The sequence below is a fragment of the Paramormyrops kingsleyae genome, chromosome 17, assembly GCF_048594095.1.
Source record: "Paramormyrops kingsleyae isolate MSU_618 chromosome 17, PKINGS_0.4, whole genome shotgun sequence".
Taxonomy (NCBI): Eukaryota; Metazoa; Chordata; class Actinopteri; order Osteoglossiformes; family Mormyridae; genus Paramormyrops; species Paramormyrops kingsleyae.
Window position 1 is genome coordinate 15,118,288 of NC_132813.1, and position 22,820 is coordinate 15,141,107.

At 51.2% G+C, this 22,820-nt stretch overlaps 1 protein-coding gene across 1 annotated transcript in view; it reads right to left on the reverse strand.

Moving 5' to 3' along the window:
* The window catches only part of rsrc1 (arginine/serine-rich coiled-coil 1), an 87,181-nt gene that overhangs the window by 33,109 nt on the left and 31,252 nt on the right, over window positions 1-22,820 (reverse strand). Inside the window, exons 5-6 of the mRNA XM_023818162.2 lie at window positions 17,849-17,885; window positions 8,173-8,224 (exon numbers count right to left, since the gene is read on the reverse strand). Of these exons, the coding sequence (XP_023673930.2) occupies window positions 8,173-8,224; window positions 17,849-17,885 (89 nt within the window). The remainder of the gene's footprint in view (window positions 1-8,172; window positions 8,225-17,848; window positions 17,886-22,820) is intronic.

Here is a 22,820-nt window from a genome sequence, read left to right on the forward strand (position 1 = left end):
AAATATATCAGAGGGAAAAAAAGAGATTAAACCAGCATTAATTCCCCCTCAGCAAATTCTTTTCTTTCTCTAAGACATGAAAGCGCGCCTCTCTTATTTATTTATCTGAAATGGACCGCGCCACATACATCTTCAAGGGCCGAGCCTGCCAGCGCTGCTAATTAGGCAGAAATATGCAACCTAAAAAACCCAGGATTAATTAAATGTTTATTTCTCTTCACCCCTCCGCCACTCCGGCCCGGCCTGGCCCCTGAGTCCTGGGTGGCGTCATGTGATAGCGTTTCATCATGTGATCAATCTCGCGGACAGATGGCTGACGCCTCTGTCACCGGGGTCCCGTGCCGGCCGATGTGTTATTTCCAATCGTACAGGTCAGGTCCAAAGCAAACGGAAAGCGGGCTAGGATTAAGTGGGCGGCCCAGTAGAAATTTGTGGTGTGTATACGAGGCCGGCCCGGAGCCAGAGGCAGAGCCGGGACAGGACGGGGAACAGAAATGTGTATGAAATTAGCAGCCCATTACAGCGGCGCAACAAACGGCCTTGCCATCTGCGCAGAGCTCTGGAGCGCCATATTAGAGCAGACAGGTGTCTAAATATTTATCAAGCAGGCAAAGTTTATTCCTGCGTTCGGCACTTAAAAAAATTACTCGCAATTATTTAAGGCGAGAATTACAGCTTTATGAAGGGAAACGGGGGTCTGCAGGCAGCTTCACACACGCATCATGCGTTCCTGGGACCCCCCCCCCTCTTCCGCGCGCCCCACCTGCCAAGCAGGCCAGCTGGCTGGCCATACGTGTTCCCAGGACCCCCCCCACCCAGGTGCCCCGCCGGGTAAGCAGGCCGGCTGGCTGGCCACACACATTCCCAGGACCCCCCCCATCCTGGTCCCCCCCCCCCCACCCAACGGAGCAAACACCCACCAGTACTGATCGTCTACAGCGGAGTCGCCCCTGACGCAGGTATAGTCATGACAACACCGGGGTGCTTGTCGTGTGCAGGCGTGCGGGAGGATCCCACGAAGCCGAGGCATGCAGGGGCAGCTCAAAGTGGGCGGGACCCCATGGGGGGGGGTGGGAGTGAACGAGGAAGCCGAGCAAAAGCAGCTTCCAGGACACATCCCTCCCCCCTTCGCCGACACGGCACCCAGACCCCCACGACACGCACACTTGCACGCCGACGCCCCTTTTGACGCAGCGGGGCGGGGCCTACCATTCGAAGGCAAGGGGGGGAATTCATGCAAATCAACAGCCCATAATGACCCTTCAATCGGCGCGGTCGCCGAGCACTTCATCAGGCAGCAGCGGCAGCGCCCAGCGTCGGAATCAGAAAATTATTAAAATGCTGTTTGGCGCGCGGTTCGCATTAATCAGAGCGGCGTAATAAATGGGCGCCGAGCGGGCGGCAGAGCATTAGTCACGCGGCTCGGTACAATAACGACGGTGATGAATGGGCTTGCAGTTAGCAGAGGTCAATCATAAACCCATCCAATGCTTCATTTGATTTCTTAATTTAGACAAACACAATTTGTTTATGGGAGAGATATCAGGTGCTCTGGAATGAGGAACGCCGCTGAAAACGAACATCATTAATCAGAGCTTGATTACAGAAGACTCCGGTTGTTTATTCTAATTTCATTCATTTCGATCAACAAAGAAAACACACGCGAACGCGGCCGTTAGGCGTGGGATGGTACCCCCACTTCCCATATTAAACACGGCCGTGATGAATGTCCCCGCAGCCACTAAAACAAAGAGGTTTTTATTACAGAGAACCCAAAGCAGGGCCGCAGGGGGCAACTGACCCGCTTTGAAATTCCGGCCACAGCGAGAGGGGGGCGTTTAAACATGACTTATGGAAACGTGGGCTGTTTCTCTCACACAAACTTTAAGGAGGTTTTTTTTTTCACCCCCTGATTGGAATCAGCAGGCAGTGGACTAAATGGTCAACAGTTACTCGGTGGTGGTGTTGGTGAGGGGGGGCAGTTTGAATCAGAGTTTTGATCATGGAAAAACCAAGCAAAAAAAAAAAGGAAAGGGAAAAGGAAAAGTCCAAATTAGGAGCTTTACTCCACCCTGGACAGACGTTAGTACAGCACTGTCATCAAATATATATCTGGGTAAAAAATACAGGATTCAGGGTGAGGGGGCTTGGCTGGTAAACCATCTGTGGGAATTAGTGCTGGCTGACTTAGGAGGGAATGAGATGTAAGGTCTACCTGCTCGACGAGGAACGTGACGTATCGGCAGGGACCAGCAGAGACGTATTCACACTGTTGGACTTACGGACAACAGCGAATCACCTGTCCAACGCTTGCCCTACATCTAACGTTAATTTCCTAACTAGGTGGTGTGACCTTTCACCCCGGCAGGCTACAGCGTGACCTTTCACCCCGGCAGGATACAGCATGTGGATGCTCACCAGCAACAAAAGCGACTGCCACATTCAGCATAGTCAGGTATTTTAATTATGGAATAAAGGTCAACGGTACGACAGCAGGGACTCTCCCATGACTGAAACTTGCAGCGTCCGTTTGCCACTAAGACATTATTAGCAGGGAGGAAGGAGACGCGGCTCTGAGGAGCAAGAGTGAGCAACCCAGGGTTTGAGGGCATTGCCGAGGTGAGACGATCTTGCTTCTGGGATGGCGAGGAACCCCCCCCCCAGCACAACCCTGATCTGCCACAGACAGACCCCGCTAATTAAATCACTTAGCAAAGTTTACTTAACGGTAAATGGGTAGAAAAATTTAAGGTGACTGCAAATTTGCTTTCATTTCAACTTCAATGGTCGGTCTGTTTAGACTAATCTGCAAGTAATTAGCACATAGATTTGCATCAAAATCATTTATACCATATGCTGCAGAATTATGGAAAACAGCAAATTAAAATGCTCTCTTTCGTCTGTCATGGAAACGGTGCGCGGCGCGGAGCGGCACGGCGGCACCATGTGGCATTAAACGCGGGCTGCCGGACGCTTCCCGTTTGGAATGGAAGATGCGGCGTGCGGCGTTTCAAGAGCCCGCCAGATGCCGATTGAAAAAAAGTCTCCAGGGAAGAAAAGGATGGAGAATTCTCTACGCACCCCCCCCCCCCCCCCACGAGGGCACTTCTAAGACGCCGTGCGGCCCACCGACACCGCAGAGTGGCGAACGCCCGCCGCATTCGTAGACGAGGACCCTCCAAAGTTAAAGAGTAATTCTGTTAAAACTTTACATGAGGGAAAAATAAACCACAGGGAAGGGGGGAAAAAACAGGTGGAACTCAGGAGAAATGAGCAGATAGACAGAGGGAGGGGAAGGCAGGCTTTGTATCTCGCATGACGCAAAGGGAAATGGACACATAGCAGGTCTCTTACAGTGGATTGTCATCCTAGCAGTGAAACGGCGAGAAGCAGGAATACAGACGCTCTGAGACAGACTCAGGGGCACAGACACTCTGAGACAGACTCAGGGGCACCTGCGCTCTGAGACAGACTCAGGGGCACCGGCGCTCTGACACAGACTCAGGGGCACCGGCGCTCTGACACAGACTCAGGGGCATCGACGCTCTGACACAGACTCAGGGGCACCGACGCTCTGACACAGACTCAGGGGCACAGACGCTCTGAGACAGACTCAGGGGCACCGACGCTCTGAGACAGACTCAGGGATCACAATGAACACTATACGAAGCCACCCCACCCCTCCCTGCTGTTAGTTGAAATTTTCTACATTTCAACATTTTGCCTTGAAATGTGATCTGATCTTAGTTCAAAAGAGAGTAGTATCTAAAACATGTAAGACATACTGTTACCCTCATCGTCACCCTTCATCACGCCCAGGAGCAGCAGAATTCAAGTGGATCGTTAACGGGAATCAGACATTAGAAAAACGACTGACACACGCGAGAGGGTCGTCTCCACGATGACAGCCCGGCCCTGATACAACAACGTGGCCCAAGCCATCTTGGGATTAACAAGGTCCACGGACCCCTGTGCTTCTTTCCTCCATCCCATAATACCCACTGACGGATATCTCGCTCGATGCCCCTTGATGTCACTCTAATACGGTTAAGTGTATCTGTGGAGCCCCTTGATAAAAGCTAATTCAGGGAGCCTCCGTTTATGCGGTGAGCCTCGATAACGGGCCCCACTGTAACGGTGAGGTAATCACCCATAAATCCCACAGATCGATGGCTACAGTCCTTAAATTATAGGCAGTCTCCCGCAATTAGCTACGTTAAACAGAAGCACCTTACGATTCCCTTTTCATCGTCCGAATGCCCCCCCCATTCCCCCACAAAAGTCAATTTACTAAGTCAGGATCCACCTGATTAAGAACACAACCCCCATAAATCTAATTAATAATCAACCATTCTTAGCGATCTATTCCCCAAACTGTCTTTATCTACCACTGACCTGATTAATCGAGACTGAGACATTGAGGGGGACAGAACAGGAAACAGCCCCCTCTTACGTCTGATGCTTCGGTGTATCGATGTTTACATATTCTAATGCGATGCGATTTACGTCCCTGCCAGACAGGAGGGAAATCCATGGGGGGAGGCGGGTCAGAAAGGACCCATGCAAGGCTGGAGTCTAACAGAAGTAAGAGCTTCCAGAATAACCTCCCACTGACACCTGAGGCTTACAGCTATGGAAACGCGCCTCACTCCCATCACACAGCTGTGTAACATATAGTGAATCAGGGAGCCACTTCCAGTCCGGCCTACTGGCCTGTCCCAGCTAACAGAGCTAAGACCAGTCCAATAAGATGACACTGGCACACCTAAGGAAGATGTCACCACCCCCCCCCCCCCCACCCCGTGCATGTGGTGTTCAGTCCCCCGCTGTGTTCAGGACACACAGCACGTTCATCTACTGTGTGTGAATTAATAAAACCACAAGGTCGCTGAGCTCGACCCTTGACCCCCTGGTGCCTTGCAAATACGAAGATCAGCTTTTTTTTTTTTTTTGGGGGGTGGGGGGTCCCCACATGCAGTATTTAAATGGTGCACGCACTCTGACAAGACACTGGTGCGGCAAGTTGAAGGACTGGGAATTCTGGGGCAGCGGCAGCGATGCCCACAGTCTTCTGACCATTAACCTCTGGGCTGCTCACACACCACGATTTCAGGCAGAGCGCAGATCAAGGGCGGGTGCGTCGGGAAAAGGTTTATTCGGCAAGATCCTCACCCCCTCCTTGGTGAGCACATGGCGAGCGTGTGTGTGCGAGTGTGCAAGTGTGCAAGCAATGGCTGACTGAAGAGGAGTAAGTGGTTTGAGGGGCCCGAGTGATTTGGGGGGGCTAAAACACAGTATTTACACTGAGGATTATTGGGGGGGGAAGGGGGGAGGCGGGGGGAGTGGGGAGGCAGCTTAAATAAAGAAAGAGAAACATTGTTTACGGGAGTCGCCTGGCGACGGACCCTGCGGACTGCAGACCGGCAGCATTTTTAAAGAAGCGGCGATACCCCCCAGCATTCCCACAGGGCTGTGCTGGCCCAGACTCCCCAGTCGTGGGGTATTTATCCATCATTAAAACTGGGGGACGGGGGGGTTATGGAGGTAGGAGGATGCGGGGTAGGCTGCCCACGCACAAGTGTGTGTCCATGTGCACTGTGCATGCGTGTGCATGCACGGGCCAGGCAGGAAGTGACCCGTAAACATAGTGCTACAGTGTCTTTGCACAAAGCCAACGCAGCTCGCACAAAGGCCAGACGGCCATTAAAGCGCCCACCCCCCCCCGCCCCGCCCGCCGGGGGCCTCATTACCACCCGACACAATGGGCGGCCCGATCTGAGCCGCACATCATCAGCTGTCCACTGACTGGGGAGAGTCCATATACCAGGAAAAAGGGGGCAGGGGATCGGCTTTGTGGGTCTCAGGAGACCCCACAAAGCGGGTACGGGGGGGGGGCTGGAAGCACTGTGGGGCACACAGAAGAGAAGGGGGCTTAAGCACTGCTCTCCGACACAACAGTGACATTCACAGGCTGAACAACATCTGTTCAGAGGGGACAGCCAGGCCAAAAGTGGAGGGGGGGGGCGGGGGACCTGGGTCATACTGGGACACTCTTCATCGTAATTTCCCTCCTCACCTCCACTGCCAGCGATAACAGACGGGATTCGGTTCAAGCATCAGACACACTGGGATCCAGTGAATCCACAGCAGGACAGCTCCAGACGCCGGCTTCCGACAGGCAGTCAGCGAAAACTACTCTGACCTCAACCTCCCGCAAACACACTCGGAGAAACACTGGAAGTCAACGCTGACCCGAGAACAGCCACTGCAGGTGTACGAGGGGAAGAGGGAACGCGGCTGCAGGCGGGGAGGGTCGGCGCGGACCGACAGCCTGGGCACACAGAGAGAGAAAGGGAGGAAAAAATAGAAAAAGGAGTCATCACTGTGGAAAGGCAGGCGGAATCCCAGGCGGACCTCGCCCAGAGGAACAGGCCCCCAGCGATTCAGGCCTGCCATAAAAGCGTTATTAGGGACCACTCTGAGAAAGAGGAAAGCCAGAGACGCGACTACATGAAACACAGCAACATCTGGCCGTCTGCGGCCAGACAAACTCACGTAAATCCTGGCCAACAACCCAGGGGTACTTTATGGTTGGCCGCGGTGATTACCGGGACATTGAGAGCCCCAGGCCCCGTGACATGAGTGCGGGGCTGGCCGTTTCCGTTTTAATTACGCAGCTGCGAGTGCCGCCGCTCCCCTTTCCATCGAGACGCAGCACCGGCACTGTGTAAACACAGATTACTCATAAGGGCCGTGGCGGAAATCGCTAAATAAACTTGGAAGCGATGGCGGCCGCAGGCACGGCCCGGCCCGGCCACCTCATCCCCCTGCCCCCCCACGATCCACCCCTCTCGCATTCGCCGCCCCCCCCCCCCACAAGGTGTGTTAATGGGACAGGGCATCTCTCAGGACCACCAGCAGGAGGGGCTACTCTGACATGATACATAACCGGCCAGTACCTTCAATAATTTTCCACCGTGTACATGCGAGAGAAAAAAAAAAAACGCGTCTGACAGCTGGGATGTACGCAGCTCTGGGCTGTCACATCTGGTTCATAATTATACACTTCAAAAGACGTGGAACATAATATACACAATTCACATGAAATATGAGAATGCGGCCCTTCCCTTTCTGGTCATTACGGAACACACTAAAACCACAAGCAGCGGCATGGCCGGCGTGTGTGAAGGCTGTCTGGGCGGAGAGACGCTCGCACGCATTACCGAGCCGCCCTACGCACACCTGGCAATAAGTCTCTCTAAGTGTCACATTCCAGGCAGAGCCCTGGCTGCTTCTGTCCGATCGCAGTTGCCAAGGTTACACGGACCTCCCGAAGTCTGCAATGCTCCCAACACGACTTGAGGGGAGGAGAGTTTGGAGACGACATCTTGGGGGACTGCAGGGACAACTCTCTGGCCCTGTTCATGTTCTCAGACATCTCCCGCTTCTGGACCGGGAGGTGTGCAGCTCAGCGGATTCGGGATCTGTGTCCGGAAGGTTGTGGGTTCAAACCCCACGGCCGGCAGAGTAATCATTGCACCATTGACCAAGACCTTTAACCTCACCTGCTCCAGGGATACTGGCTGACCCCGCGCTCTGACCCCTAGCTTTCCGCACGCCTACGTTGCTTTGGACTAAAGCACCAGCTAAATAAATGAGTGTAAATGTGATGTAAATGCAACCTGAAAGTTCCAGGTTTAACACTTTGTAACCTTGAGCAAAGTTCCTCACCTGAAATTCTGTGGTTAAATGTACAGCTGAGAAAGCAGATAAAAAGGTTAAAGTATAATTTACAGTCTCTAAAAACTGTTTTCTGTGCTGCCGCAGTACCACCCCTTTAATAGTTTAAGAGTTTCCATATGCTGTCAATCAATTGGTTTTATCCAATGGGCACCAACAGAAGTGACTTTCAGCCAATCAGTGACTGACAGTTCAGAGTGAGGTGAAACCCTAGTTAATAACCTAGGGGGAAATTACAGGTCACAGAGACGCTGGCCTCCAGCTCCCACAGCCCTGACATCTGAATCTGACGCCACATCATCACAGATGCTCATGAAGTCCTGGGAAATGGGGTCTATGTCTTCTCACACAATGCGAGAGCTCGGTCTGCCTTTAGGACTTTAGAAAATAATAGCATGTGACCTTCGATCTCACGCAAGCTCGGCCACTCACCTGCTGCCTGTAGGACTAGCTGGAGTCTAGCCTTCGCTTGCTCTGCTGGGGTCTGAAAAAGAGGACAAAAGAGTGATACGTTGGAGAATGTTACTCACATGGGGGGTGGGGGGTGGGGTGGGGTTGAGAGTCAGGTCAGAACATGAACCACACTGAGTGGGAGCAGCTCACACAGATGAGAACTACAGTCATGGTGGACATTACCGCTGCCTTCCCGCTGCAGAGTGGGAGGGTACAATCAGCCAAGGTATGTCGGCTGGGAGTTAACAGCCCAGGAAAGCAAGAGGAATCGGCAACGCTGAAGATACAGGTGACAAGGCTGCGCTTTCAAGAGCACTGCGTCGACAGCCGTACCATAGAACTAAGCAGTTTTCTGACATACTTCCAAAGGTTTAGCCGTAATTCCAATATGGCCACTATTAGATTTGAGGGTATTAATTGTCACGAAAGAAGGATTGTCAGGCAAGTTATAAAGGCCCAGACCGCTGTGGCTCTGGGGCGCGGACTCGTTAAAATGCAGCCGAGTGGAACGTGTAGGATCACGCAGAAATTAAATGCTAATAGGATCAAATCCGAATGCGGCGCCGAGGAGCGGCCTGGACACGGCGCACGGGGCCCGCTGACAGCCCGCCGCTCATTATTCAGCGCAAATCTGATTTATCGAACGCTAAACTCGTCACTTTGTAAAAACGTCATCTTTTCCGGGGAGCCAAGGAAACATAATGATCTGCTTTAATGTAAAAGTGTCACCATGCTGGGTGACAGACGCATCACACCCCCCCCACCCCCACCAGAAATCCTGGGTAGCAAGTTGTCTTCAGAATAACCCTCGAACCGGCAACCCATGGGTTTGAGAGAGGCGGCCGTAGAGGGGACCCAATTTCATGCTGGGTCACTTGTTCACAACAAGAGTTCGTCCGGCCGTGCTAAGCAGCCAGCAGGACTAACAGAGGCTGAAAAATGGGGCAGACAGCAATCATCTTAGTTACAGTTTATTATAACATTTCCCGCATAATTACATTAGCATTTGTTTACACTGCCCCCAGGCACCCGTCAGACTACATAACACTGTACGTATTTCCGCAGGAGAATTTTTGCCACCCACCCCCCCCCCAGCGCCGTGAAAAACAGAATTAGGATGCGGCATTACAGTGCAGGAAAGTCGCCGCACGACATGACAAATGGACACAGTTAGATAAACATATCAAATTGCGAAAATGACGCCCCTGTCGAAAAACTAAAAACCGAACAGCTCCGGCTGGGGGTCTGACTCTACACATGAAACACATGCCCCACCGTCCTGCAGGAGGCGCTGTAGAGCAGGGCACAAAGGGGCTCTGAAATTACGTTGGGTTATTTTCTCCTCCAAAATAAGAAAATTGCAAATGTCTTCTGCAACACAAGAAAAAAACAATTAAGGCTTAGTTTGGAAAAATTAACCAATAATTGTGGAGAGCCCAGGGCTCTGAGCTCTGATTAGGCAACTATGGCAGTACTCACTAAGTGACACTGACGGCTTCAGAGCAGAATTCTGGTTTTACACTGCTTTTATACATCCTAAAACGTATTTCACTTTTAATTAGGTTTTAATCAATTGTCTAAACTGTGAATTTACATCGGAATTTCATGAAGTTCTTGTGACCCACTCTGAATAAGAACTGTGTATGAAATGCACAGATAAATTTGCCTTTTCCTAAACGGAGGGGGTGACATGTGCCATTCAGGCTCAGAAAGTCACCCTCATTAATTCATTAATAATCAATAAGCCCTTAATTGCACTCCCCGGGGATGGCTCCTGACTTTAACCGCTGAAGCCCCCAGCTGAGTCCCTGTGTTTCAGCAGGGAGGGGGGCCCAGAGAAACCCCAAGACACTCTCATGCCACCACTAGGAAGGGATCAGTTGTGTTGTGTGAGAAACACGGGTGGGGTTTTAAAAAAGAAGAAACAAATTTATCTGCTTTATGAGTGAAATTGCAGCATAGAGCAGAAATTTATCTTCATTGCTGTGTCGAAGATGCGCAGCCATGGGCCGTAATGAGGCACCCGGCCACTGGCTGCCTGGAAGGGGCCGCATCCTGCCGCCCCTCCCACGGCTTATTGTCTCCTTGCTGCTAAATGACACACCCCCTAGGGATCTCCTCAAACCCCCCCTCCCCCTGGACTCCATAAAACGCCTCATTAAAATATCACCAATAACAATAACAGAGGCGTTTTAATAACTTGACTGCGATAATCAGCCGTCAAGCAGCATTAGCGTAAATCGGAGGGTGGTGTGGTGGGGCTGTGCACCTCCCTGCGGGAATGGGGGGTACAGGTGGAGGCGCAAGCTGGAATGAGGGGGTACAGACGAGGGCACAAGAGGAAATGAGGAGGTACTGATGGGGACGCAAGAGGGAATGAGCGGTACAGGTGGGGGCACAAGGGTGAATGAGGGGTACAGGTGGGGGCACAAGCGGATATGAGGGGTACAGGTGGGGGCACGTGGATATGAGGGGTACAGGTGGGGGCACGTGGATATGAGGGGTACAGGTGGGGGCACATGCGGATATGAGGGGTACAGGTGGGGGCACATGTGGATATGAGGGGTACAGGTGGGGGCACATGTGGATATGAGGGGTACAGGTGGGGGCACAAGCGGATATGAGGGGTACAGGTGGGGGCACATGTGGATATGAGGGGTACAGATGGAGTGTAAGCGGATATGAGGGGTACAGATGAAGACACAAGCGGGAATGAGGGGTACAGATGGAGTGTAAGCGGATATGAGGGGTACAGATGGAGACAAGCAGGAATGAGGGGTACAGATGGAGTGTAAGCGGATATGAGGGGTACAGATGAGGTACAATTCTGAGACTTTGCTGATGTCAATGAGCCTCTGTAGAAGGTTCCAGAACAGGATTGACCCGCTAACACCACAGGCTAATCGTTCACAGGCAGGGCATTATCGTCCCAGGAACAGGGGTGTGAACCTCCCCCGAGAGAAATCCAATTACCCACCAGCGCACTCACACTCCACAGTCCGTGCTGTTATATAAATGTTTCTTTAAATGGGTCTGTCGGCTATCTAGTGAAGCGGTCCTGATGGTCACCATTCAGGAGTCGAAGCACAAAACTAGTAAACAAAAGGAAGAAACACTGGAGCTTAAAGCTGGCATGTGGAACCGGAGTGAAAGACAACATCTGCTGCAGCGGTTTGAGAGGCGCTGTTTTGGGGGGGGGGGGAGGGGGGTTTGGGAGGGTGAAGCTAATATACACGGCTATCTGTTAGAGACCTGGACCCCCTTCCCGCTGCGCGAAACACGGAGCAGATCACCACAGCCTATAAATAAGCTGGCGATCCGGCAGACACACATGGACGTAGTGGGTTCCAACCTCACAGTGATTATAAGCTTGGGGGATGGCGCGGGCATTCCTGTGGACGCCACGAGGTGGGACCATGTTACTCTCAGGCACAGTATGGTGGCATCACAGGAACAGGACATAAAGCACCGTGCGTCAGATAAAGCGCCTGGGCTTTAAGCACGGTGTGCAGGGCACAGGACAAGGAGAGCCCAGCTAACAAAAAGCGGCAACTCATGCTGGAAACCAAGCCGACAAGAACTGATGGAACCGGACAGGCTGGAACCGGACAGGCTGGAACCGGACCTTCAGCTTCCTCTCCAGGCATTCTGCATCATCGCGGCAACACCGATCAGTCACACGAACAACCTTTCCCATTAATAAGCAGTTCATCATCGCTATTACTCTCCGTCCATCTCAGACCGTCAGGGACAAGGGCTCCCAAAAATAAGAGAACAGCAGAGGACGACAAGTTTAGAGGCGTTCCTTGTGCACCCAAAGACCTGTTGCCTTGGCGACCAATAGGTCTCAGCACTAGCCTGTAAGAGGCGCAGCACCACTCCTATCTCGCCCGCCTTGCTAGGCACACGAGAGCCCTTCACGGACAGGGGGACATCCCCCAAAAACGCTCCAATGACCTTCAGCATGCTCTGGCTGCAATGCATTAGCTTTATTTTTGTTTTTCATTTACTCTGACTTTTTCATTTGTTACTAAGGACCAGGCTGCTCCTGGCGCTTTTAAAGAAGAAAAATACGTACCCCTTAAATGCAATATTCCCATTTTTAATATCCAAGTCTATAAGATCAGGGCACAGACGCCTCCCTCTGTAATGTACTTATTTATATATTTATTACCATCCTGCCTATCAGGGGTCGAGTCTCCGCGTCTCTCGTCTTACATATAAAAAAATAACGCTGTGCATAGATATACTTTTATATATAATCTCGATACGAATCGGCGCTCCTTTACAACGCGCCATACTTCAGGACGGCACTAACAACATTTTATGGGCTCGGAGCTGTTCATCTTCACGTCTCCAGCAGGCACAAACGCTGCATAATAACATCGTTTCCTGGCCCTAAATGTTATTTCAGAGGCCTTGACTCATTTCTCAAACTTCACCACTTTTACAATTCCCCAAACTTTGATTTCCTTCATTATTGCAAACAGATTTCATTACGTATTTTGAATGTAAACAACCCTGAGTAATGATACCAACCCCCCCGAACCCCCCCCCCCCAGCCGCTGACGTGTGTACGCCTGTGTGTCTCTGGCCCCGCCCCCCCCCCATGCCAGCATGGACACAGGGTGGCGGAACAGGATGACAGCACCCATTTAATACGTCTTCAGAAAATCTGAGCGCGTGTGTGCGTGCAACTGCTGCCCCTACAGAGGGAGGGGCGTGTGTGTCAGAGCGTGGTGGGCAGGGGGGGGGGGGGTCAGGGGAAAAAAAAAAAGTTTTATACTCAACTCACATAAATCATGTAGAAGAAAAATGAAAAAATGTGCAGGCTAACTCATCTTCTCTCCATCGAGAGAAAATGAAATTCAGTGAAATACCTATCAAAAGCACAATCACCAAGAGATAATATCTGCTTTGGTCTATCTGCACTTTCCGATTTAATTTCCTGCACGCCCTTGACATCCAGCGATACCATTAAGATTAAGCGCATACAGTAACGGAGGGCTTCTCGCACCGTGATATATGAGGGCCCCACGCTAAATGTAATATCATCATTTGAAAATTAATGCAATATTTCTTTTGTTAGGGTTTTCTTCTCTTCACTCCTCTCTTCACCGAACACTCGAGCCGAAAATGGCAAAGCTGGGGGGAGAACAGAGATGGGCTTGGGGGGGGGGGGGGGGGCACAGAATCCAGCACGGTCCCCCCCCCCCATCAGGATGACATGCTATTACGAGTGGCCGGCACCTGGTCAGGGGTCACTCAAATTACTACATGGTTTAATAGCGCCAGCAGATGAGAGGGGAGCGCCGATGAGCGGGCGCCGGGCGGGGGGGGGGGTCCGGACGCGTCCGGTGCAGCCTCCACGACCACTGCCGCCGCATCATTAGTGTAATAAGCATGGAAATCTGTTTGCAGATTATCTCCCTGCTTCATGGCCGCCTTTCATCCTGCGAGCCACACTGCAGGTGCGCCGCCCTCTTTATCGCCCGCTATCAAATTACCCAGGGGGAGGGACAGTGGCGAGTGACAGTGGAACCCAGCCCCACACCAGGCCACCGTGTCCCCCAACAGCAATTTATTTTTAAAGCCACCGGGTTGGCTGGGGGTCTCCAAGAACCCCATCAGACTGATAAGCCCCCCCACTTCTGTTCCAACCCCGACAAGAACCTGGTCAGTGTTTAATTCAAACCCTGCGATAAAGCACTGAGAGCAGGGGGGTTGACGGGGGAGGGGGGGTCCTGTCATCAAGCCAATGGATTTGACAGGACTCGCATGGGGGAGGGGGTCACATGGACTGTGGAGATGCGAATAGCACCTGCAGCTGGATTCCCTCCCCCCCCCCCGCACCACACAATTAGCTAACGGCTGGAATGTCGAGTGCATAATTAATCCTCTGATGCCTCCTCTGGAGGGGTCATTAAGGCTCCGGCCCGAACCATGCACCCCTGCACCGGAAACACGGCCCCTGCTCCGTGCAAACGGCGGGTCCGGCCAGCGAGCAGCACCCCAGCCAGTGGTAATTAGCATGATGGCCGCCGGCGTCGCCGCGCCAGGCCGATGTTTAATGTATCAGCCGACGTGATTATTGCACGCGCCGTCGCCACGGCGATCCTGCTTATTAGCCCACCCCGTCTCCTCGGCCGCCGCGCCGACATCAGGGACCCCGGGCTGCGAATGAGGGCCCCCGTAATTAGCGGCACACGGCGGCCGCAGCCCACGTTCCCATGGACGGCGCCTGCTCAGACCGAAAACAAGAAAAACAAACAGAAGTAAACAAAGCGGGTCGGCGGGGGCCTAATTGGGACCCTAATTATGGAATCTGCGGGCGGATGTCAGACGGCGAGCACGGCGCGGGGCCTGATTCTCACCAATCAGCGGCGTCAGTAACTGGAGCATCTTAACGCCGAACGCTTATTTACGTCACGCCTCTGCTGGCAAGGCAGGGCAGGTGAGCAGCTGCCGAGCATCACAGCAGGGTTTGGGTTCTGAACCCTAAGACAGGCTCATCGCTTCGGGGTTTATTTTAAGCATTCTGGGTTTTTTTTTTGTTATTTTTTTTCCTCCGGTTCGGTTTATGTAGACAGATTTACCAGTGTGGGTGTGGGAGGGAAGGGGGGGGTTTATTTACAGTCCCCCAACCTGAACCTTAATAAGATGCTTCAACAACCCACCATTTCTGACAGGCAAATGGGTTTCTGATAAACAAGTCCATAAAATCCCGTGTTCAATATTCACATGTTCAGATTACATATAAGCGTGCCGTTTCCAGACACACATACACACACACACACACACACACACAGAAAACACTAACTGTGTTTGTTTGGTCCCCCCTGACAGCCATGTCACCTGTCACAATTTGTCACCGTACAATTTTGCCACTCCAGGGCCAGAAATATGTCCTGTTGTCCCTGACAGCACCAGTGGGAGTGTGTGCATGTGTGTGTATGTGTGTGTGGCGGGAGGGGGGGGGCGAGGAGGACAGAAATGCAGTCATAATAGAGACCCCCCCCAGAGAAACGTCCCTGGTGGCTCACTGTTAATGACCGTGTTCCCTTCCAGCTAGCCCCCTAAGTGGCGAGGTGCCCTTATGACCGCCGGGATGGGGGGGTAGTGCAGGTGACCCCGGGAGTCCCTTGGGGGAGGGTTTAAATCCAGCTGTCTGCAGCCCTCCATCACACCCCCACATGGATGTTTTTGGGCCTGGTGGGGGGGGGGGGGGGCAGGAGTATCTGCAGGGCCCCCATGCAGAATTACAGTCACATGTCAGACTGCACATGTTTCGCGGCTCTTTTTGTGACATCACACACACACACCTTCCAGTTAAGGTTCCAGCGGCCCCACTCACACCACATGCCCTGATCGGGTGACTCAAGCTGCAGTCTCAGTCGCCCTCCCCCCAACCTCACCTACTCTTCCACCCACAGCACAGTGGACCTCCACGCCTCTAGGGGGCAGACGTCACACACCTGGTAACCTGTCTCTCTCTCTTTCCCTTGCTCAGTCCATCCCTGCAGTAAGCGCCGGGGGTGATGATGAGGGGGGGGGCTGCTCTTTGTTTGGGGCTCAGCAAACAAAATTAGGTCCCGCTCATCACAGCCCATTATAAGCATTATGGCTGGGCAAACTTTGCCTGGGGGTAAGCATCACCAGCCCAGGTCTGGAAACCCGCCCCCCCACAACACACACCCTCAGGTCCCCTGTTTTTCATCAGGCTGACAGAACACTACAACCCCCTGGATGACCTCCCCCCCACCCCCCACAATGAGCCATTGGGTGCTTTTCCACCGCAGGAACTTTTTTCAGGAACTAGGAATTTTCCCGTGTTCCCACCGCAGGAACTCGGCCCCATTGCAGTTCTGTTATTTCTGAACCTTTTTTTTTTTTCTTTTGAGTCCAGGGCTCTTCAGATCTGACCCTCAGTGCCAAATCTAGGCCTTGTGTTCAATTTTCCCCAGTAGTAATAATTACCAATTCTGATTGGCCAGAGGCTTCACACCTGGGTCAAAGGTAAAGGAAGGCTAGAAAATCAGCAGTGCTTGGCCCTTGAGGACCGTGATTTAAATAGCCCTGTTTTAGTCCATACTCCAGAGGAGGTACTTTTCGCTGAACCACGGACTACTGGGCGGGGCTTTGTCGTTTTGCTGAGTGGTTGCCCAGAAGCACCGGCACTAACTTGGAAATTAAACAGAAGTGCAGGGAAATTAGATGTACGGGAGCAAAAACTGAGCAGGTGGAATGCGGAATTATTTTTGAATCTCAATTAAATTAAATACATTCATTAATACAGTTGTTTTGCTTGTGTCTCTATATTTGTGTATTGGAAAATTTGATCGATAACTGAAATACTTGTCTAATATCATCAGTGCCAGCAGCGAAACTCAGCAACACTTATTAGCAGGATAATGTTTTTATCTTCTTTTTTTTACATAATCATTTTTATTCTGTGCACTGATTTAACAGTGAAATATAATATAAATCTGTCCCGTAAATTCGGACCATCCCCCCAGTAACTAACAAAACTGACTTGGTTCATCCTTCATTGTGGTGGTGGTGAAGTTTCACATGAAATTACGTGTGAAATTTAACCAACGAGCTTCTTGTGTCTCCTATGCTTATTTAGCATAAAGGTCACAGTTCTGGTTATGCGGTGAGAACGCGATAAACAGAAGCGGCCAGAAGCTATAAAAGCCGCAACCCAGGTTCCTGAACTTTGGTGGGAAAATGCCTAATGAACAAGTGAAGGTGGGGTGACCACAAACACAGACAATCTGGGGGAAATTTCAAACTGTGCCAAAGTTTTGAAGGAGTGCATGGGGGCTATTTAATTAGACACTTTGAAGAGCAACATGCATGAGGGCTTTGGATGAGGGAGGGGCATTTATTATGCGAGGTGTGGGGTGGCCAGGTGAAAGTGAGGGAGGTGACTTTACATCCTGATGGGCGGAACCCCACACTGACCCCACTCAATAATTCATCCCCAGAAAAAAGGCACCAGGAATTTCAGTTCCTACCCCAAAAAAATTTACTTTGCTATAAGGCACTTTGACCCATATTATAGAATGTCAAAAATTCTCAAAATGCCAAGCATTAAAGTTTTAAGAGTTCAGCAGCACCCTTAAGGGAGTAAGACCAGGGTCTGCTGTGCCTGAGAGCCGAGCAGAGCCACAGGGCCAACGGAGAAGCCCTCAGCTAATGCGAGGCAGAACAGCAGCTCATCGGGCCTCCCGAATCAGGGGCAGCACCCCATCCGAGCGCCAGATAACTGCACATCACACTTCACATGTGCGTCAGGTGACACGTCCCTTTGCCCTCCCCCACCATTTCGTCTCCACATCAAAACACCATTTAAACCTAAAAAGAGATAGAGAGAGAGAGACAGAGAGAGGCAGGGAAAACACAAACTCCCAGGGACACCCCACCAGACAGGTGGGGGTTAGGGAGGTGGGGTCTCTTTTTGTGGGAGGGAGTATTGGACAAATGAAAGTGCAAATGTCAGTGAGATATCAAAGTGGGACTGGCCCTCCTGGGGAGGAGGGGTTGGGGGCAGAACTCTGAAAACAAGGTGTTCAAATCCCATTCCAGGGCATTCATTTCAGATAAGGGTATCAAAGACGATGCAAATTCGGCACGGAAAAATAGAACTTACCAGATGTTCTAAACTGGCTCTGATGATTGCCGCATCCCTGCAACACAAGAACAAATTTCCTAAACTGTAAATAAAGCCCCATTGGTAATTGTTTAGAAATAAAAAGCATTCCCAGCTTGCTCCCCCTGCCACCCAGCAGCCTCCTTGACAGCTGATAATAGCTGTTTATTAAGGGCTGTTTACTTGTCTGGGGACAGCGCTCACATATTTTTTCCTTTTCAAAAGGTCCCTTGTTCCTGCCTGCAAATCCACACCACCCAATTAGCGGTGAGTGTTTACAGAGAGTCAACAATGGCTGGAGCCCCGGGGGGTAAGCACAGTGCATGAAGCGTGCCAGGGGAGGGGTATGCACACAATGCCAGCGTTACCCCACTTATTCCTCTTTTCCATTAGTACTGTGCTGTTGGTGGCGCCAGTGCCGACAGGATCTTTGGTGGTGATAAAGTAACAGACCCGAGAACCGGCCGCACTTACAGAGGGACCCGAGAACCGGCCGCACTTACAGAGGGACCCGAGAACCGGCCGCACTTACAGAGGGACCCGAGAACCGGCCGCGTTGACACTGGGACCCAAGAACCAGCTGTGTTTACACTGGGACCCGAGAACCAGCTTTGTAAACTAAGTGTGTATAACAGCTGGCAAGTGCGCACATGGCAACTAGCATGTAGCATTTCTGAGCTCATTAAACAATGTTTTTACCCATAGCATATTTATAATATAATATGTTAACTTAAGCTCTGGTTCTTCAGCTCACATGAGTTGAAATATTCGTTTTATTACAAAGCATAAGCTAGCTACATTACAGAGCATTACTAATAACCGTGTTTACACTGGGAGCCGAGAACCGGCCGCGTTTACACTGGGAGCCGAGAACCGGCCGCGTTTACACTGGGAGCCGAGAACCGGCCGCTCTTACAATGGGACCCGAGAACCGGCCGCGTTTACAATGGGACACGAGAACTGGCCGAACTTACAATAGGACCCGAGAACCGGCTGCACTTACAATGGGACTCGAGAAACGGCCGCATTGACACTGGGACCCGAGAACTGGCCGCATTGACACTGGGACCCGAGAACCAGCTGCGTTTACACTGGCTAAAACCAGTGTGCATAACAGCTGGCGAGCGCACATAGCAAATGGCATGTAGCATTTCTGAGCGCATTAAACAATGTTTTTAACCATAGCATATTTATAATATTATATGTTAACTTAAGCTCTGGTTCTTCAGCTCACATGAGTTGAAACATTCGTTTTATTACAAAGCTTAAGCTAGCTACATTACAGAGCATTACTAATAACCAATTTTTTGCTGCATTTTTGCATTTTGCCTTTGTACAGAAGATGGGTGTCAGCAGTATATCCACCAACAAGCCATTGGTGAGGCACAAAAATTCGGATGCAGTTCATCCAAGGCTTCACTTTGACCAGAGTCATTTGACTAAATATATCACCATCTGAAACAAAGACTGGGAACAGCAAGGACCAATTTTTGACTGTGTGTGCCCATGCGGAAACGTGCTTTGGAGGCTGGCTGCTAGCAGTGAACACGTTTTCCATCCCACAGCGGTGCATCTTTTTTGGTCTTCATTTTAGTCTTTTTAATTTATTAATAATTTCTGCACTATGATCACTACGATCCCAGTCTGCATTCTCCGCCTTCACCTACATATCTCCATGAACCTTTACCTTCCTTACACTACAGTGCTCACAAAGTCTTGGATGCTTTTATGTGTTATGAAACTAAAAGTCCATTGACAAGCAAGGTTTAACATATCCGTGCAGAAGATATATGCAGATTTTTTTCTATTTATTAAGTGCCATAATTTTTTTGACTGTCTCATTCAGTTCTGTTCCTGCAATTTTGCTATTAATTGCGATTGTAGTCACTAGCTCCCAAAGGGATATTAAACACAAATGTTTGGTGTTTTATGTCGTGTTTGGTGTTACTAATTAAAAAGCACCCAGTGAGACTGCTTGTCAATGAGCTTTTTAACTCAGAAGACCTATAATTTGGGTTTCAATTTATTACTACTTGAAATGAATGTTTTACTTAAAACTACCGGTTGTTTCTAATGTGATATATATTTTTGTAAACAAAAGAATAAAGTAATGATTTCGTTATGAAACCAGTAAATTTGCAATATTTTTACTGAATTAAGTAAGCATCCTGTGACTTTCTGTGAGCGCTGTATTTTGCTTCTCCCCCTTCCATGAATTTCCATGAGGGGTTTGTGCACCTCTCTGATTATAGCGTTGTCGGGGGCGATTGCCCCTGGTAGGGTCTCCCGGGGCAAATTGGTCCTGGGTGAGCAGCCAGAGTGAGGGGTCCATCCTCCTGTGGGGGCGCTGTGGGGTCAGGTGTATAGTAGTTCACGTAGCAGTCGAAGGCTGGGGCCTCCCTGCTTAGACTGCTGCCCCCACCACCCTGACCCCTGGTAAGCGGCAGGTAATGGATGAATGGATGTTTTCTAAAATATATTGGACTTCCGGTGACAACCAGATAAATGGCAGTAAAGGGTTGGTGTACTTAGTCGACCATTTTTGAAGCCACAAGTTTGACTGATTTTCTTAAGGGGAGGCGAAGCAAAAATGAAAATAAGTGACAGGAAACAAATGATGAGAAATCAGAAACATTACCAGACTGAGAATATCATCAAATCAACCCCAAAATCCCCAGCGAGCCTACTGCTATAGCAAGGCACCACTACAATTAAATGGACAATATTTAGTTTATAAAGTGACAAGGGGGGCAAATCAACAGAAGAGAAATGAGAGAAAAATATAAAAAGAGCAATCTGGCAGTAAAAGACAGGTGTAATTTTGGCTCTTTTAGAAACTGTCACGGAGAAACTCTGAACATCAATTTGAATCATCCCATTTGTTAAAGAACGCTTTGGAGCCCCGCCGGCTTGTTCTGGGCCCTCATCGTCCGCCACAGCTCACCATGAGCGTGAGCACGCAGTCTGAACCAGCCGTGAGCATGAGTGTGAGCATGCGGTCTGAACCAGCCGTGAGCATGCGGTCTGAACCAGCCGTGAGCATGAGTATGAGCACGCGGTCTGAACCAGCCGTGAGCATGAGTGTGAGCACGCGGTCTGAACCAGCCGTGAGCATGAGTGTGAGCACGCGGTCTGAACAAGCCGTGAGCATGAGTGTGAGCACGCGGTCTGAACCAGCCGTGAGCATGAGTGTGAGCACGCGGTCTGAACCAGCCGTGAGCATGAGTGTGAGCACGCGGTCTGAACCAGCCGTGAGCATGAGTGTGAGCATGCGGTCTGAACCAGCCGTGAGCACGCAGTCTGAACCAGCCGTGACCATGAGCGTGAGCACGCAGTCTGAACCAGCCGTGAGCATGAGTGTGAGCATGCGGTCTGAACCAGCCGTGAGCGTGCGGCCTGGGTCGGCTGAGAGCATGAGTACAAGGTCTGAACCGGCCATAAGCATGAGCGTGTGGTCAGAGTCAGTTGTCAGCGTGAGTGTTAGTGTGTGGTCTAGGCCGGTCATGAGCGTGTGGTCTGGGCCGACCGTAATCGCGAGTGTGCGGTCTGGGCCAGGCGTGAGCACGTAGTCTAAACCGGCTACGAGCATAAGCGTGCAGTCAGAGCAGGCTGTGAACACAAGTGCACGGTCTGGACTGACCATAAGCATGAGTAAGGCATCTGGGCCAGCCGTCATCATGCATGAGAGTGTAAGCATACAGTCTGGGATGGCCGAGAGCGTGAGGTGTGGGCCAGCTGTGAGCACATGGTCTGAGTCGGCCGTGAGTGTGGGCGCGCGGTCTGGGCCGGCCGTGAGTGTGGGCGCGCGGTCTGGGCCGGCCGTGAGTGTGGGCGCGCGGTCTGGGCCGGCCGTGAGTGTGGGCGCGCGGTCTGGGCCGGCCGTGAGTGTGGGCGCGCGGTCTGAGCCCATCACCGACGGCTGTGGTCCAGGTAATTCAGGATGCCCCGCTAATTCCATTACCAAACGTCCTGCCGCACGCGACCACTTACGGGAAGAACCTCCTCCGGTTTTAATTTAATTACATTCGGAACAACAAACCGAGGCATTTATTATACACGATGGGCGAGGGCAAATTAAAGAGGCCGACATTTGTTACCACGGTGACACGATGGCGTAATCCCCTAACGAAGCACAATTAGTGGGAAACAATTTTACATCATGTCCACGAGAAGCAAGGCAGACTGGGGTAATATAATGTGAAAGGCGCTCGCTCGCTCGCTCTCTCTCTCTCTCTCTCTCTCTCTCTCTCTCTACCCACCCCCCCATCACCATGGCCAGTCCTGTCATGACTTCATCAATAGCGGGACAGTCCCAGCCTACCCGCCTCAGTGCCAAACGCCGGCCTAATGCGATTATGAGGCTCAAACCTGATCAAATGCTGCAGCGCTGCTGTGGAAAATAGGGAGCCATTATTATGAATGAATAAAGATTCGTATCGAACACACGCAGGTCCTCTTCACCGCCTCCTCCCCATCTTCTGCTCTCAGATCTATGGGGACCCCAGAGTTTTCCTACACCAGCCCCCCCCCCCCCACCACCTCCACACAGCCACATCGATTTCTAAATTAGGCCCTAATATTAAATAATTAATATACTTGCCATGATTGATGTTTTGCATTAGCCCAATATTAGGTTATCAATCAAAATCCACTTGGTTTAATGTAATAATATTGAGAAAGTGTCAGATGCTGTTCGTCTAATTTGTAGTTGAGGCAGCACAGATAGTAACGCTGGTGTAACACAAGGCCGGAGAACAGCGGGGGGGGGGGCGGTTCTACAACCGTTAGGGGGCAGATTGGTGTGTGGGAGGAGTGCGGGGCCTGGGCTCCAACACTCGGCCCCCAGGGAGATGCCACATAATGGCCACACACACTGACACGCGAGCGTGCGCACATACATACAGATGAAGTGTCTTTATCTTTATGGGGACTCTCCATTAATTTCTATGGCGTGACCCTTATCCCAACATGA